The sequence below is a fragment of the Caenorhabditis remanei genome, chromosome IV (genome assembly GCF_010183535.1).
Source record: "Caenorhabditis remanei strain PX506 chromosome IV, whole genome shotgun sequence".
NCBI classification, from domain to species: Eukaryota; Metazoa; Nematoda; class Chromadorea; order Rhabditida; family Rhabditidae; genus Caenorhabditis; species Caenorhabditis remanei.
This window is the reverse complement of record NC_071331.1, coordinates 15927584-15945856: the sequence shown is the minus strand read 5'-3', so window position 1 is coordinate 15945856 and position 18273 is coordinate 15927584. Positions and strand designations below refer to the sequence as shown.

At 37.7% G+C, this 18273-nt stretch overlaps 3 protein-coding genes across 3 annotated transcripts; 1 reads left to right on the top strand and 2 right to left on the bottom strand.

The window, feature by feature from the left end:
• Positions 1-1046: 1046 nt before the first annotated feature.
• Positions 1047-3556, top strand: GCK72_014438 (uncharacterized protein; the record flags this gene model as incomplete). Its single annotated transcript, XM_003102687.2, has 9 exons — positions 1047-1215; positions 1304-1581; positions 1631-1740; positions 1787-2347; positions 2391-2553; positions 2599-2815; positions 2905-3257; positions 3325-3450; positions 3497-3556. The coding sequence occupies 9 exons, from the start codon at positions 1047-1049 to the stop codon at positions 3554-3556; spliced, it is 2037 nt and encodes a 678-aa protein (XP_003102735.2).
• A 368-nt stretch (positions 3557-3924) lies between these two features.
• On the bottom strand, positions 3925-4461 carry GCK72_014437 (uncharacterized protein; the record flags this gene model as incomplete). Its single annotated transcript, XM_053730286.1, has 4 exons — positions 3925-4020; positions 4063-4173; positions 4216-4311; positions 4360-4461. 4 exons carry the CDS (start codon positions 4459-4461, stop codon positions 3925-3927), a joined length of 405 nt encoding a protein of 134 aa, XP_053585058.1.
• A 482-nt stretch (positions 4462-4943) lies between these two features.
• On the bottom strand, positions 4944-17182 carry GCK72_014436 (uncharacterized protein; the record flags this gene model as incomplete). Its single annotated transcript, XM_053730285.1, has 35 exons — positions 4944-5040; positions 5088-5731; positions 5783-6146; positions 6196-6377; positions 6426-6752; positions 6803-7100; positions 7146-7676; positions 7723-8410; positions 8458-8879; positions 8931-9127; positions 9173-9454; positions 9500-10006; positions 10051-10163; positions 10206-10588; positions 10638-11414; positions 11459-11985; positions 12032-12130; positions 12180-12321; positions 12369-12523; positions 12808-12900; positions 12946-13232; positions 13283-14192; positions 14241-14486; positions 14533-14589; positions 14635-14729; positions 14776-15025; positions 15072-15395; positions 15446-15559; positions 15607-15694; positions 15741-15823; positions 15869-16015; positions 16060-16192; positions 16252-16464; positions 16515-16732; positions 17054-17182. 35 exons carry the CDS (start codon positions 17180-17182, stop codon positions 4944-4946), a joined length of 10122 nt encoding a protein of 3373 aa, XP_053585057.1.
• Between the last annotated feature and the right edge of the window lie 1091 nt (positions 17183-18273).

The following is an 18273-nucleotide window of genomic DNA, read 5'->3' as shown; positions in this document are numbered from 1 at the left end:
AGCGAACTATTGTGGTAACAATTGACAGAATGCAAACAGATGAAGACGACAACGAAGTAAAAGAAAGGAAAGACATGAAGACATCTCCCGCTGGGAAAACCATCACTTTGTATTTAGCGGATAGAGAAAACGGAACGGAAAAGGAAGAAAAGAAAACGTTGAGAAAGACGATGAAAAGATATAGGGATAATATTCAGTTTGAGGGAAGGACATTAACCAGTAGTTTTTTTTTCAAAAATTGAAGCTTTTAGAATCTAAACTTTCATAACTTTAGTTCATGAACTAGTTCACCTTAAAATAAATCTTTTCTGGAATTTTGAAACGTAACCAGTTATACTTGCTCTATTTGAAGTTGGATTATAATCCGGATTAGCGTTAGTTACAAAGCCCCACAACCTTGAAGTCTCCAAATTTGTCTCTCAATCGTTATTTTGACTTCTGATTTAAAATTCATGAAGAAATGAGAAAACACTGATCAAAACGACTTTGAACACAAATGTTTTCTTTTCTCTCTCACTTTATCCTAAACTGGACGTTGACACCGATACACACTCCCAGAAAAAAGTGCATAAATCGATAAGAAACCGGGTTGCGGAAGGCGATGCGGCGGTATTAAGTTTTCTTTGAAGTCTTCCGACAAACCATGTCAATTTTTGAAAAAAAAGAAAAGAAGCAAAACGGGGAAAATTGAAAAGCCCGCGTTAATGAGTCCAAATGTTTCTTGGGGACTCCAAAGTTATCCATCACGGACTAGAAAACCACCTGCGGCGAAATCTTTTCCACTCATTTTTACGGACTTTTCGACCAACTTCCATTCAAATTGTACTGCAGTCTTCTGCACTTTCCAGGTTTATTATATTTTTTCCAACGTTTACTACTGTGAAAAAAATAAAGTTTGGCCAAGGATTTTCAAAAAAAATTTTCGCGCCCAAAACACTTTAGTGGATTTGTGAACTAAAACGTTTTGGGCGCGAAAATTTTTTTTGAAAATCCTTGGCCAAACTTTATTTTTTTCACAGTATAATCAGTAATTCTGAAAATTCCAGATGGGTGATGGACCCGACAATACCCCTCACTTTTCAATGTTCGTTGCCCAACGGGCTTTTCTAGACGCGAATTTTGAGGAAGCTCTCAAACACTTTTTCGTCTGCATAAAAATGTTACCAGTAGAACGACGAGGACTTTATGAAGAGCAGTTTGCTGCGTCGATACATGGTATGTTTTTTAATAATAAGGTTACATATTAAATTAGAAAATTTAACTCTCGGAATACCTATGAAGCTCAATTTTCAATAAATTTCAGGTTGGATAACTACAGACCATGATAACGCTGGACGAGCAGTAAGGCTGTACCCACAAATCCGCGAACTATTCCCATTGACGATTCCAACAAAACTAGCGATAATCCGCGCTGTTCAAACCACAGAGCAAGAAAAGTGGCTGTTGAATTGCCTGCCAATTTGCAAAGACGCAATGGAGTTAGCCACGAAACCGGAAGAATTGGTGGCACTTCGAATAGCACGTGTTAATTTAACAACTGTTCCATTCCCACAATGGCACATCCGTATGATCAACGATGTGGTAAGAAACAATTGGCTAGCAATGCTCTTCAATCGAAAAAATGCTTCAGGCGCGAAATGAAGCATACGCCAAAGCATTGAGTGTCAGCATCAAAAGCAGAAGCTCGGTTGTATTTGATATTGGATCTGGTACAGGATTGTTGTCAGTTATGGCTGCAAAGTGAGTTGACATTATCACAAATCAATATGAAAACATCTCAATTCAGGCAAACTAATTTGGTTATTGCTTTGGAGGAGAACATTTGTCTCGCAATGTTATCAAAAGAAGTTCTGAAACGAAATGGAGTAGAAGGTCGTGTGAGCGTTGAATGTGTAAACTCAACCCAGTTTAAAACGTGTCAGAAGGCAGATGTGATTGTTTCCGAAATCATGGACTGTTGTGTTTTCGGTGAAAGAATTATCGAAACATTCATTGACGCACATATTAGATTCGCTCATCAGAAGACTATTTTCATTCCAAATCAAGCAACAGTATACGTTCGTCTGTTCAAATGCCGTGAGATTTTCGATATTCACTGTCAAGATTATGGCGGCGTTCGGTATCGGTCAGAGTATGTCAAAATTAACGATTCCACTAATGAGCAGCCATATTGGTGTACGTCACCTTTGGATTACTCCGATTTCGAGTTCCTTTCCGATCCAGAAGAAATCCACTCGGCTGATTTTACTACACTAGTAGAGTTACAGAAATCAATCAATTGCTCGGGAAGTTTAACAGTTTTACCAATAAAGAAAGGAGTAGCTCATGGTTTCGCCATTCATTTCACGTGAGTTTCTCATCGAATATCGCTCAACTTCCTAAGTTTTAAGGTCTGATTTGACAGGAAAAGGAGATATTCTAAATTCTGCCGAAAGTCGTTCTTGGGAATTAGGAATTATTCCATTCAAAGAGCCTTGTCTTGTAGATTGTGGCCAAGAGTTGGACATCTCCTGGAAGCTTGCATACAACCGGCTCGATCTATACAATAATTTTGTGAGAACTTTTATTCACATATTCTTTATTTCAATCGTTTTTCAGTATGATGAGGGATTACAAAAGAATGAAGAAAATCTCCGTTATGAAACTGCTTCGTTGGAGCAACTTCAGAAGTTACGCGATGATAGTTATTTCAAGGCAATGATGTCTGAGATCGATGAAATTGACACAGCATATACCATAGACACATCTTCGAGTATTCCAGCACAATGCATGATTGAAACAGCTGTACCTCAGATACCACCACGCGTTCTTATCAGTAAGTTGGTTTTATTAGTTTGCACAAAAATGAAAACTGATTGCTTTATTGAAACTTTGGTTCTTTTGAAAATGAATATATATTTTTAGCAAGTCTCAACCGTTATGATGGTTCACTAGACCAGGATGCATTTTTTCAAATCGAGCGATATCTTGGATACCGTGACAATATCAAAAAGATTGTTCCAACCAGAGTTCGTATTTTTGGTCGTCTATTTTACTCTGACCGTATCAACTCTCAAGCACGCATCGATCCGACTGCACACTGTCAAGTTGATTTGGCTACGGTTCGAAGTTTCCATTTGAGAGAAATGAGAGATATCAGATTGAGTCAGCGAAAAGATATTGTTATGAATTCTGATGAATTTCTGATATTCGACTTTGATATGAATCCTGAAAGATTCAAGCAAGACGACTACACAACAATGAACCGTGAAATCGAAGTGAGTTTTGAAGGTTTTTGCAGCAGAAAAACTAGATAATCAATAACTGAAAAGAAATTATTTTCAGGTTCAACCAAAAGGGCGAATTTCTGATGGCGTTATCTACGAATTTGAAATTTTGGGAAGTCGAAACACAAAACTTCGTCCAGTTGCAGCATTTCTTTTTCCAGAAAGAGTATATACTCAGGAAGAGGTGAATTTTGAAAAATATATTGAACACCGTCAATTATATTTTCCAGATGACGATAATGGTCGATTTGCATGTTGGAGACATGCTCATATCTCTCAAGGATCTTTAATAGGAATATGTTTCTAGTTACATCTAGGATTTATGTTTTACAATTGTGAATCACTAGAAAATAGCTTTCTCAACTCCGATAATCATTATTTTATGTTCAAACTAGTCAGTATAGCATCTGCGTTGTTTTGGAACCGTTTTTTTCACCTTGTTGTACATCTCTACTGATGAGCTTCTAGTTTCAATTGAATTTTTTTTATTCATGGTTGTTAGTACATTAACCTCTCACATATCATTTATCTAGTTTTTCAATTACGTTGTTTTATATGCAATAAAATGAACATATCGTCACCGTATCTCAGAATCGAAGCTAGAAACCATATCACGAAACCGGGATAATCATTATATTATTCTAGAATCTTTTATTCATTAACGTTCTTCAATTTCTTTTTTATATTCTTCTTTTTCTTTTCTTGCTTGCTCTCTTCTCTTGTTAGCCTTTTCTTCTTTTGTGTGTTGCAGCCTCTGAAATTTCAAAATTTGAAAAGAACATAATTCATTTCTCACTTTTAGTTGCTCTTCATAACAATTTTCACCATTTATTTGACGATCCAACACAAATTTCATCCGTTCGAATGCAATTTCGATATTTTTTGGTAGAAGGCGAGATTCATGAACCTGATGAAAATTAAAGCTGATAGTGAAAAAAAATCTCAATACCTTGAGGACTGTTCCAGTTGGAAGATGCGTTAATTGAACGGCATTTTGTGCCGTATTCACTTTCTGTCCTCCTGGACCCCATCCCGAAATGTATTTCTGTGAAAATAAATGTTTCTCGCGAGTTTATTGAATACATTTATTTACCTGTTCACAATCCTCTTTTCTGACTTCCGGGAATTTATATCCTTTCAATTTTTGTTTCGGTGTCGCAAACGTTCGTCGGAGCACAGTCCACTTGAGAATCATTGCTGGAATAAGAAGCTTTTCAAACTGTGGGCGTTGCCAGTTTAAAGGCGCATTCCTTTTTTTTGTACTTCAACAAGAAAAAGGATACGGTGGGCGGTATTTTTCCATTTTCTCCATGAAATGATAGAAATCAAAAGTGATTTCGAACTTTATATGTATCATATCATTCTGAAAGATCATGAAAGAACACATGATATGAACAATGATTCGATAGAAAATAAATTATCTTTATAAATAATTAAAACTGGCGAATTAAAACTGAAAGCAAAGCTGATTGAAGAGGCAACGAACACAATGAAACTGAAAATGACAACCTAAACTTGAAAATAAATAAATTAAATAGATAGAAACCCGAAGAAAAATTAAAAATTATGCATGAGAGATAAAAAAAACAAAAAATTGACAAGAAGAAAAGTGAGAAAATGTGTACACTGTTAGAAGAAACATACAAAAATGGTATAGATAATGAATAAATATTAAAATTATGAAGATTGTTGTAACCGCAGGAAGCATTTGCGGCATACTCGAACCGGTCGAGATATATTCATTCGAGTGATATGAGACTCAAACCGGGAACATCTGAAAATATGAATATGGAAACAGATAATCACATAGTTTATACTCACGTTGAACAAAATATTTGTCCACAATTTCTACAATGATGTTTTCGATCAGCAAGTGTGAATTTGTGTTCACAATCATCACACCGTTGTCTCATAACATCTTGAACCCAATGATCGGCTCTTCCTCCTCCTTCACCCCCTTGCCAACACCAAACACGTCCAATACCATCTCCAACATACAATGATCGATGATCTCTACTCGGTGCAATTGCAGTTATCGGAGCCGGATGTACATTATCCGGTCGATTGAATGCAGTATGCATTGTAAGAGCAGTTCTCTGCACAAGAACTCGAACGAATTGGGATCCACCTTCCTCACTTTTTGTTGCTTTGGATCCAGAAGATGGGCTCGCTGGACCTGAAGATGTCACGGAAACGGATCCAGAACCAGAAACACTTGAAGACGTTGCATTAGTTGAGCTGTTCTTCAGTTTTTTCCGCTGTTTCTCTAGTCGAGCAGCTATCAGTGCGCTTCCTGTGGATCGATCCGATGTTTCCGAATTCATATTGAAAACTGGATTGGCGTTTTCCAAAGCTGGTCTTTCACTGACACTTCCATCGTTTTCGAATACAACACATGAATAAATCTTGACGATTCCATCAGAAGTTCCACACATGATTACGTTATCATTGTCCCATTCATTCATCTGAAAAGTTGAATAACAGTTAGTAAAACATTATTAATTCAATTTAAATACCGTGGAAAATGACAACGAGATAATCATCTGTTGAGGATCGATAGCTGGTGCCACGTCACAAGTATTCAAAACTGCCAATAATTCTCCATTCAGTGTCCAAACATGAAGAAGAGTTGAGCATGCAGTCGCAATATCCCCAGTTGCTTCGTTGACTGCAACTGCTAGAACAGCATGTGGATGCTTCGGTAACTGACGGATCAGGAACATTTCCGATAAGTGCCAAACGAGAACTGTCAAATCTCGAGAAGCAGATACAAGAACTGCATGAGATTGACTTGAGACCAAGCAAGTGATTGCATCAGAATGTCCATTCAGTACTGATAATTTCTTCATTGACAGTGGCTTGTTGTTCACTTTCCACACTCTGAAATCATTCAAATTCTTTGATTTTCTTGCTAACAGAGACAACTTACGTAATGCATCCCGATGTGTTTCCACAGAAGAGAGTAGTCTCATCTCCAGCTGCCGCGCATGTCATTTCATCAACCTCACACATTTCATGAACACAAACTGATTTATCAGTGTCAATCTGTCCCATGCGAACACTTCGATCCGGCAAACCCCAAGTTATGTAACGATTTGTTCCGAGGAAAACCTGAATGGGTTGTATATTGTACATATTTCCTAATTTTGGAAATCGTACCTTATTCTGCTCCAATGCGACAACTCCAATTTTATCATTTTGATGAATCGATCCAACTGCTGACCTCAATTCTTTGAATGGCGTTTGTGGAGGTGTCATATTATGAATAGCATGATAGAATAATCGAGATGTTGTGACTCCTGGGGTGTTACTGAATCCTTCCAATATATTGACCTTCTTCTGCGGATGTGGTTTCTTGAAAAGTTGAGTTGGAATTTGACCGAAATTATTTACAAATCCAATTGTGGCATTCCTTGTCAATGGATCATCAATGCGTTCGAAATCTACTGATCCTTCATAGAATAGATGATGGAACAGATTGTTATTCTGAAATTAAACATTTTAATATATGAAACAAGCAAATAATTGTTTCTTACCTTCACTGCCTCTTCTCCATTCTGTTTATATCCGAAAATCAGATCAATCCATTCATGAAGATGAGATGACACATAATCACTTTCCAGTGCCTGACGATGAAGACGTACAAATTCACGTGGATCCCCGTGACACCACGCGGGAAGAAGGACGTCATTCACAGCAATTCCATTCTGTTTCACTCCCAAATCAAAGTGATTCGTGTTGGTGAACATCTCGGGAAGAGTGAAAAACTCAGGAATCAGCTCTTTTACATCAGCCATATTGTTGCGAGATGCTGATGTCCATGCATCTCCAACACTGTAAAATTGTAAGTTTTACTTTTCTTCGAAACACCTTCCTTACCTATGAAACATCCTATCAGCCAAGTCAAAATGACCTCCTTGCAAGGAAAGAAATTGTTGAGTGAAAGGTTCCAAACGGACCAAATAGGAGACAACAATCATAGCAGATGAGTAATGAGTTCCGTACATATATGGTGGAGTTTCTCCAGATGGATCATCCCATTCTCTGAATCTTTTCAAAAATTGTTCCAACCGATCTGGCGATTGAGCTCCCATTGGTTTCGAAAAATCACGGAATGTTGAAATATTCGTGAAATCTAGTTGAGCACTTGTGTAATCTGCGAGAACCCATGGGAAGATTGGATACTGTGACAAGTCATTATAGCATCTTCCAGCTAATGTATTCAGGTGCATCAAGTATTGGAAGTTAGAGATATTTCCATTCAACCATCGTTGAGTAACAGATTGTTGACCAATCAGAGATGATAGAAGAGATGCTCCCCGTCCAGTCGTTTCGATTGCTACATTTGATTTTTGTCCTCCTAACGAGTCGGATCCACCAGAAGACAGATTGATAGCCATAGATGTCAATCTGAAAAGTGATGAGATAAAAAGAATAAGAAAATCCAACAACTCACTTATCGAAAACCCTATCCCGAATCTTCTTTGGAAATGCCAATAGATAATTTCTTCCGTCCGAACTGAATACTTCCAATGCAATTGGTTGAAGGAGATATCTTCTCTTGTGAACTTCTCGTATCATATTATAACTGAATTTGGAACAAAGTCTCGAGGACTTTGGTGGTTGAGTAGCCCCGGTTGCTGGATACGGAACTATTGGATCGTGCATTTCTTGACTCAAAAAATCTAAATCTCGAATTTCTTTCGTCTTGAGAAGTGTGAATCCATCAACAACATAAAAATGATCTCTTCCAAAAAGAAGTAATCCTTCGGCTGTTTCCAATCCTTGAATTCGTGCACATCTAAACATTGAATGAAGTTGTTCTCCTTGTTCGAGTAGTCTCAAAAGTGTTTGATTATCTGGTCCCGCCTTCTTCTCTTCTTTTCTTTCTTCTTTTTTCGCAGATGTTCCAGAACTGTTGTTATTAGATGCAGATGGGGCAGATTGACTTGTTGATTGTACTGAAACACCATTCGCTTCCGAAGGAATCTTTTCAGAAATCGATGATGTGGAGTCATCATCATCTTTTCTTTCCGATGTTTCACACTCCTCTTCATTCAATTCCAGACTTGTTCCAGATACACTTTGAGCACTTACTGTTGGAGCAGTAGTAGATAGTCTTCTGATGAGAGAGGAATTGATTTCTGTAAGAATTAGCGGGTTTTTCGAGTTCTACAAAATCAGAACTTACGTGACAAATCAGTGAATGAATAGCCCAACAAATTCGAGGAGGATCCGGAGCCATCGTCCGGGGACGTGACGGAAACAGATGATGAATCAATTATTCGAGTGTCAAGTGTACGTCTTCGATGTATCAGACATGCCTCATAATACAATTTCGAATCAAGAGAAATCGCAACTTTTGCTCTCTGAGCTTTGGCTGATGGGGCTTCCAGATGAGGACGGAATGGGTAAACATGATAGAAACTTCGATTTGGAATCAGTTTCCTTCGCATTCTAGTCGTTGGTCCTTCCGTCAGATCTAGTTTGAACTTCTCTAGTTTCGAAGCTCGTTCTGGTCCCCAAATTCCTCGTTCTCTCGTCAGTTCAGCTTCCCATTGATGCCAGTCATGGAGACACCATTTACGAACGTGTGCATGCCATTCAGTATATCTGAAAACATATTATTTTCAGTTTTTTTTTCAATTCTGTCTAAAAACAAACCTAGTACTCTGTGCTCTCACGAGTTCTTTTATCAAGCTGACATGCACTCGTAGCCACATGAAAATCACTTGTTTATCTGAAGATGTATTCTTCCAAGCAGCCACTGATCCTGGCCCAGACGATGGCAGAGCTGTAGTTGTACTCATTGATCTCTTCGCAGCAAATCGAGTTATTCCAGATGCAACCCGATTCAATTTCTGTAATTTTCCAATTGAGTCTTTTCAAAAAAGTTGGAAACATACCGAACTAATTTGTTGTTGGATTATATCTTTCGCAGTAACCGCTGAATTATGTGATGCAACTCCTCCCGTTTGAATAGATCTCAATTGGGAATCCACAAATTGTTGCCAATAAACTCCAGCTGAATGTGAGAGAAGAGCACGAGCAGCATTGATATCAGCCACTGACTGTTTCTTGAATGTCTCTTCAATCAATCCTTGCTTCGCGCAGATCACATCAGACCAGACACGGCATGCACACATTGCAACTTGAGCACTCGTACGGTCCAGGTCTGATGAATTGTCCTGAATAGATGAAAATAGAAAGATAAGTACAATACGATGACCTACTTGAAAGAGAACATCTGGTGTGACGGAAAGCATGAAGATGAGATGAGTCAATGATGCGAAGAACCATGCTTCATTGGATGCCAAGAACAGGTATCTCTTCGAGACTAATGTGCTGAGAGCATCCAAAACTGACAACTGGACAGGAACCGAATCGATTGGGCGACTCAAAATGAACAATGTCATTCTCATGATACACCCAGTTATTGGTTCTGGATTGACAGCTTTGTTCACTTTCTTGCTTGCAATCACTTGAAGATGATAGAGTGTTGAGAGCATTCGCATTGACTCATTTCCAAACACTAATCCATTCCAGAATGCATCGACAGCTCGAGAAGACATCACAGAGATATTCGATACAATTTGAACGAGATTTTGGGATTGAGTGTTAGGAGGAAGAGCGGATGAAGCAAGTAGATCTGTGCTGACTGTATGTTCCAATACAGAATGAAGAAGAGCTGTCAGACAAGCCACTTGGGTCTTTCGAGTGATTCCACTTTCAGATATATTCTGAAACATTCGAATTAACACGGCTCAATTTTTATCAAACTTACATCTAGAATCACATCAATAATCGTATCGTTTTTCGACGTGTTCACTTGCAAATTGTCACTACAAATCTTTTTCAGAAGATCCATTACAATTCGAACATTCGGCTGAGCAAGGACTAAAAAAAAGATTCAACAAAATAAGATTTTTCAGAACTCACAAGCTTGGAAATATTCTGCATCTGGTGTTCCATCTTGACTTCTTCGATTCGCAACTTCTGATTTCACTCCCATCGCATTTGTGTCTTCAATTAGAGTGGAAAACAAGGCAAGAATGAATTCATCTGTATGTGCAACATTGAAGAATGCCGGAGAATTTTGATACATGAAAGTGATCATTTGGATGACTGTCGATGGATTTGTGATAGTCCATTGCTGATGGATTGTCGATTGATTGTATATAGAACTACGGATCATTGCGAGCAATGGAATCAGAGCATCAAAACAGAAATTGGCAGAGTTAATTGCTTCAAATACGGAAGATGTTGAGCTTAGACCAAATACGTGAGTCCATACAAGTTCCATATTGAATTGATCACAGAATCTGCAACAACATTCTAATATATCCCAACATATTGAAGAAATGACTATACCTCAAAGCTGGTACAGGTTGTCCGACAAGAACCGAAAGCATGGCATAATATGGATATGGTTTATCGGCATGAGCAGCCATCAAATGTTCCAACGCAGCAAATCCTCCACAATTCGATAATTCCGGATTGATGTCGATCTTCGAACCAACAGCTCCGCCGTGAGCAGACACCGAGAATCCCAAGACAACTGCAGCTCGATTTCTGACAACTGAATCAGCTTCAGACAGCCATCCACCATTGGCAGATCCCTCTTTGAAACGAGCAAGTAGAGATGGTTGATTCAGAATGAGAAGAAGAATCCGGAGAGCCAAATAGATGGTTCCCGAGTGAACTCCGGGTGACATGAGAGCGAATAGCCAATCGAAACCAAGAGTTCGAACAAGTTGCTCACACATTTGTTGTTGAATTTGTGCATTTGAGTTCGATAGAAAATTGGCTATGATATTCAGAAGACGGTTTCTAATATAGACATGATGGAGAGCTTCCGAGCAGTTTTCTTCTGTTGACTCAAGGAACATTTTCTGAATTTCAGAGATGTGGAATGGCAGATGAGAATCTTCATAGCATTCTGCTTCACTGGTTGGAAGTGTTGCTGCAATACATTGACCAATTTTCAGAATACTTCGACTGTCACATTGTGGTTGAATGATTGCAGATATCAGATTGAAAATGATTTCATCCGTATTTCGAATCATCGAAGACTCATCATGAATCAGAAGAAGAAGACGAGAAAGGAGAGATGATCGTCGAACAACTTGAAGATTATTGAGCTGATGGCTGAAAGAAAAACTATGAACAAGATGTATTTGAAGAAAACGAACTCTGTTATAAGCTCATAGAAATGTTCCAATAACATTTTATGCAATTCACTTGGCGCTCCTTTCCATACTTTCAAATCACACAACAAATCTTCAAAGGCAGATGGATTGGAAATTGTTGGGGAATGTTCTCTTGATGTGTCAGCAGTCCCAGTGACATTGAATACCATATGCATGATATGAGAGTTCAACATATTTGCCTTGTCTTCCAGTAAAACCGCAAGAATTTGATATGCTCTGTTGTTATTCCACGTGGCAAGCAATCGAGGTTGTGATCGAATAGCAGAGACGAGAGACTTCAGAGAAGCATAGACACCTTCTGAATCGACAGCCATAGCGATGAGTCCATAAACACTTGCAAATCCTCCAATTGAATCTAGAAGTGATGGGACAGGTCGTGGAGTGAATGTTCTCATTCCCAGATATCCCACTACTACTCCACCAAATGTTCGGCCAGCTCCAGGAGCATGAGAAATTGTATTACATAGAACACGGAGAGGTGTACTGTGATCATTTGGAGAGATTCCAAGCTGAAATCATTGATTATTGGCAGTACTCAAATATAAATAAACTCACATGTTGAGATAAAATCTCTGCATCCATTTTACCGTACATTGTTCGAATCTTTGCAAGTGTTAGTTCTTGTGTTGCTGCCGCTGAGAGTGAGAACACAATCTGAAAATTGTTGAGAATAATTTCAGATTATACATTTTGAATTAAAAACCTTCTCCTCGTGAAATAGCGGTGTTCTCTCAGCACTTGCAGTTTGAAAGTTTCCAATGTAATGAGGTTGAAGTTGAACTACAGATCGTACCGTTTCAGCAGTCATGGGCTCTTCGGCTAGGAAAATTGAAGCAAGACGGAATCTAAAACTCAAAAATATATTTCTCTGTTTTTTGTTGTGTATTCTTACCGTAATCGACTAGGTCTTCTCAGTGCTGGCAATGTTCCAACAGCAGCATTCACTGAATAAGTTTGTGCGAGTTGCGTAGCTGCTGCACCAGCGTTCTGGGCAACATACATCAACTTTTGAGTTGAAATATGTCGTCCGTTGAGATATACCGATACCTGAAATAGGATAAAAAGTAATTCAGTCTCAAAGGATGCTCTACTATTATGCATTCCTTGGTTATAGGAGGAGGGATCTAGGGGTTGAATCAGAAGATTTTTAGAATGTGTGCAAGGGAAAAGTACCTAGAGAATATGCATTTTGTTACTAAAACCTACACTTCTGGGTGTATTTTCTGGCAAACTTTTGGAGGATATTGCGAAGATCTGTAGTTTTTTTTTTTTAAATCAGAAGCCACCTACTCAATTTTCAATTTCTAAATCGTTTAAATTATTTATATTACCTGTGAAGACTTGAGAACAGATCGATTGAATACAACTGCCAAATGAAACCATTCACCACATCGAACTTGATCAGCCAACGTGATTCGAATCAACTGAAATCATGTTTTTAGAATTACGAGTGAAAAGAAACGGCGTACCTTATCAGTCTGAAAGTTAGCGATCTTTTCCAAATCAGCTCCCGGCTGATCACTTTCTTCTGTGGAAATCAGTAAACTTCGATCAAAAGCTGACAGTTGACATTGGAAACACGCCAAATGAGCAGGTTGTGAAGACTTTTTAGCCGAAATGTCTGAATTGGCTGGGCCAACAGCTCTGGTTATTGTGAGAAGGCGAATCGGATGGGCGTCTGCTTTCTTATCGGAGAGAGAATCCAAGTATATCCAAGTACAAAATGAGAAACCGTTCAGTGGAGGAAATATTCGTTCTGCAAATTTCAAATCATGAGTAGACTCGCATTCTTAATTTGAGTCATACCTGTTTTAGTTGTTGAGAACATTGGAGCCAACGATGGAAGATAAAGAGCAGCAAATCCTTCAACAGACATATCAAATTCCACAAAACTTGGAGCAGTTCCAACGTATTGATCTCTCGGAGTCATCATTGAGACAAGTGCTTTCACTCTCTGAAGTGGAACAGGCCCCCCTTCGTTATTCGCCACTTCATTTCCATTTTCATCGTCGTCGTCGTCATCTAAACTTCTACAACACAACGGGCTGTCCAAACGGAGGAAACTTCTCAACTGATTTGGAGTAAGTGATTGATAACTGAGTCTCTCGAGAAGATAATAAAACGATTGGAGGAGAACATGATTCTCGGTGAGAAATAGTTTTCCAGCAATACGAAGAAGATGTTTTGGCATATCAACCTGACACATTATCTGCTGATTTCTCTCTGATTTTAAAATTGCTTTCAGAAGAAGTGACACGTAGTATTGTGCAGCAACTGTCCACTTCATTCCTCCAGATTGCGTGGATGATAATGTTGAAGAAGAAGACGAAATCGATGGGAGAAGACATAACATTGAAATAATTGCTCCTGGATGGACAAGAAGTGAAGATGTCCATGATACAATTGACTCCTCGAGTGATGCTCCGTCCTCATTCCATTTGATATCCGTCGTCATTTTCTCATAATTATCCAGTGCCATATTGAAAATTAATCGGCAGACATAACATCCAAAGTAGATATTAAATGGCATTCCCTTCGGTACATTTCCAGCTTCAATGTTGTCATCTAATCGGAATACTTCGTGACAAGCAGAGATTTCAGAAGCAATTTCTGTATGAGTCAACGCCTTCCACTCAGATTCTTCAATTGAAATAATCGTGGATTCGTTGAAAATGGAAGTCAAACGGAGAAGAGATGTAATACTGTCCCATGTGATCTGAAACATTTATAAGTTCCAAATTATTTCATATTTCTAATAACTCACCTCTGTCGCGAAATACTTGGCATTTGAAGGTTCGAATCTCATACTCAAAGTGAAAACTTTGAAAATAATGTGAACGAATTCAAGCATTTGACATTGTTCTCTTGGTATTCTCCCATCATCTGTCGGTTGAACATCAGAAAAACGTTTTTCTAGACCGAGCAAAAGAGCAGAAAGAGCTAAGAATCCACCCGATTTTCGGAATTGTATTCTAACTTTATGTGATTCTCGAACGACTCCAAGTAATGCCTATAAAACACAAAGTTATAAATAATCAAAATATTAAAAGACATACCTTGAGAAGACTGAACATAACTTCCAAGTTTTCAATTGGTATCCGATCTTGGAGAGTCTGGAAATTATTTATAAGATGTTGGTTCAAAATTAAGGCCCTCACGTTAACTAAATGTACAATGTATTGATCGGTTGGAGCCACAATCAAAAGTTGTTTGACGAGTTGAAGAAGAGAACTTCGCCAATCTTCGTTCACTTCTGAAACAATCTAATTGTATACTTTCAATTCAAATTAGGGACTCACCACAAACAATCTCTACAAGAAGTTTTGCACCAAAACATTCTGTAAACAGTTTCCCGTTCTCCGTATTGTTTTTGATGATTATCGTCAACAAATCAGTTGTTAAAAGTGACAGTTTCAATTGATCTTGAGTTCGTGAGCATGTTGACGTGGCAGTGAATGATGCAGATTGAATATTCTTCTCGTACATTTCATACATTCGTCGAATTATGTAACAGAGTGCATCAAGCAGTCCAACTTCACGGAATGCATCCTATTTTATTCGAGTTTAGATCAAGATTGGAAATGGATTCACTCACTTTTATAATGGCATCTACCGTAATCAACTTGAAACACATCTGAACAATTATCGTACACATTGCGGTTTTTCCAGCCGAGATCTCTGTTTTCAGGAGAACACAAAGACTAATTAACTCTCGGCATGGAATATGACTCAATTGGAAGACTGCGAATTCGATGAGTTCGAGTAGTTTCACTCTCACTGCATGTGGCTTTCTCTCTAGTTGATCAATGAATATCGATAGAGGATATTCTCGATCCAAAATGAAATAATTGGCTGGATCGCATGTGTATATTGAATGAAGAATGTCAATTACTGTACATGATGTTGACTCAGAAGTACTCTGAAAATTCCAAATTGTGGAAAGACTCGAGATTAGGAAAATATAATTACCTCTAGAAAAACATGATAAAGAAGTGCAAATGCGTTTAGATTCCGAACACTCAGTCCGTTTCCAGCTGGAATCGGAAGTTGAAATGAGGGAAGTTGTACGAGACCAGATGAGTACTGAAAATAAATTCATATTTTCTCAATTTGATTTCATAAAAATTTACCTGTGGAGTTATTTCAAATTTTCCACTATTCACTAATGAAATCGCCATAAGTAGAATGTTTCTAACTATTTCATTATCTGCTTCATTTCTGAAATGAATCGTTGATTAAGATTATTCTAAAATCATGTTTCTACCGTAATAGAAAATCCTTGATTACTGTATATCCATCAGCCTCATAGAACTCATCAAGCAGTTGGTCGGTCAAATAAGCAGAATTCTGAAAATGAACAATATGAATTGAGTTTCGGATTAAAAATGTCACCTTCAGAAAACACGATAAACAAATAATTGACTCTGCAGTTTTTTGAGCATCAGAATGAGAATTTGTTGGAGCTGATGACAGATTTTTCACAAATATCCGGACACATTTTTTGACGATTACATACTTGATAACTGCATTTGTGATGGACTGAAACATAAGAATTGAGTAGATACCCTCAGTCACCAATTTACCTTATCAGCTATCACTTCTAGAAGTCTTGCACAGAGTTTTCTCCAACAATTATTAGTTTCAGCTACTTGAGATGTTGTTCCAACGAATAGTAACAGTAAATCATCTTTTCGAACTAATTCTTCACTCACACATCTAAAACTTTATTACTTATTTTCAATCTGCATACCTTTCCTTTTGAAAAAAAAACCAACTTGAATCTGCATAATCCTTCCATAATTTGTGAAATCATCTCATGTAATTTTTCATTATTTCTTCTCATTTCTTCTTCTGCTTCTGAACTATTTTCAGTATTCTCTGGAGTCAAAGTAGCCGCTGCTGGAAGGTCGAAAAAAAGATATATTGTTTTGACAAGTGTTGATGGAAGTGATACTTTACATGCCGCATCAATCATTATCTCATCTTCTCTGAAATTAATTAAATTCCAATTTGAATCCAGAAAGATCACGAAACTCACGATGACAATAAGAATCGAATAGCATCTAGAATCGAGAATCCCTTCAATTCCGTTCCAGGACGAAGGAACTCTGCTATACTCTGAGCTGCTTCGATTGTTCCAGTACTTGCTGCTCTTTGTCTGACTTCTTTCACTAGGACACTGCACAAAAATGTGGCAAAATGAACGACTTCTTTGAATTCGGCAGCGAGTTGTTGAGGTGTGTACATTGACATCACCTGGAAGACTTTTTCTTTTTTTTAAATATAACTATTTGGATTTAACAATTGTTCACAGTTATGGGAAATTTTCTTTCTAATTTCGAATTATTCATCCTTCGGTAGTAATTTCAGATAAGGAAATACACAGTTTTCATATTATTTTCAACTTCACAACAGGTTGAAAAAACTATTTTCAAATTGACCAATAGTTTAAAAAAAATTAAAAATGCCTAAAAAAACAACACCTAACTAGACCTCTTTTTCCAGCGTGCTCAAACGAGTTTCATCAATTTCTGTATGGATCTAGTCCAATTTATTTCTATTTTCATAAATACTCACCTTATGAAAAAGAGGTAACAATCTAGAAGGATCATTACTCCTACTGCCAGAAACTGGAATTTTCAGATATTCGGAGAACGTCTTCCTCAAATGGAGCAGCGAAAGAGTTCGCTCATCGCGAGACTCCATTTTCTTTTTATTTCTTTCTGTTCATCCGTTGAGTATCAATTTTCTAGCTGACTTCCAGAATGTCAGCTGTGGGTTCCAATACTTGTTTCTTCTGAGTACAATTACACAATCAATACTATTTAACTAGTTTTAATCCGGGATAATCAAGAGGATTTCAGTAGAATAAGTATATTAGCAGAGTTGGGGGTCGCCAATAATATCGACTGGCCTAGAATTAGTAGAGAAAAAGGCCGCGGCCAGACTGGTATGTGCGCTCTATTGGTATGCAAAAAAGGGTTGAGAGATGGGTGAGTACGGTGTTTCAGCTTAGATTTATTACTGAAAAACGATAAATAAAGTTTCATAAATAGTTTTCGATCGAAAAGTATATTCGTTTAAAGTGAAAGTGGAACCTTACAGTTCAAGATCTGAACAAAAAAACAAAATGATGAATTCCTATGGACAGTCTCGTTAAGATTTGCTCTTTAAACTATAAGATATAATAATGAATATGAAAAGAATAGATTTCTTCTATTACTCTTTTTGTTGTTGCTCTACAGTAACCCTTCGAGTTATTTTCACAGAAAATAAGCCTAATTTCAGATATTCTGAGAATTTTCTGAGTTAGAGTGAGAGCTCAAAATAAAGAGAAAAAAGAAAAGCACGGAAAAGGAATTTGGTTTCTTCTTCTTCTCTCTTTCTATCGGAATGTCAGTGTGTCCTTTTTCTCTTTCTCTCTATTCGATGCACGCCTTCAAAACAAGAGGAAGACGAAAAAAAAAGAGGAAGAAACAGAAAAACAATTTTTGTCTGTTTTCTCAAATTCTCTCTGAAGAGCACACGCTTCTTTTTCTCTACTCAATGTCCCATTCCACTACGTCTTCTTCTTCTTAAAAAGAGAGAGAAACCCGAATTGAGGCAATTTTGAGTCAGTGTTCATTCTAAAGAGACATCAGACAGAATAGATGGATTTATTTTTTGGTTAGTTGAGAAAAACTTGAATGAGAATAAATGAATTTATGCGATCAGTTCAACTGCTGATGGGAGAACGCGAGAAACGACACGATTCGTATTGAATTATTGTTCCTGTAGACGTTGTCGGTGATGTTCAT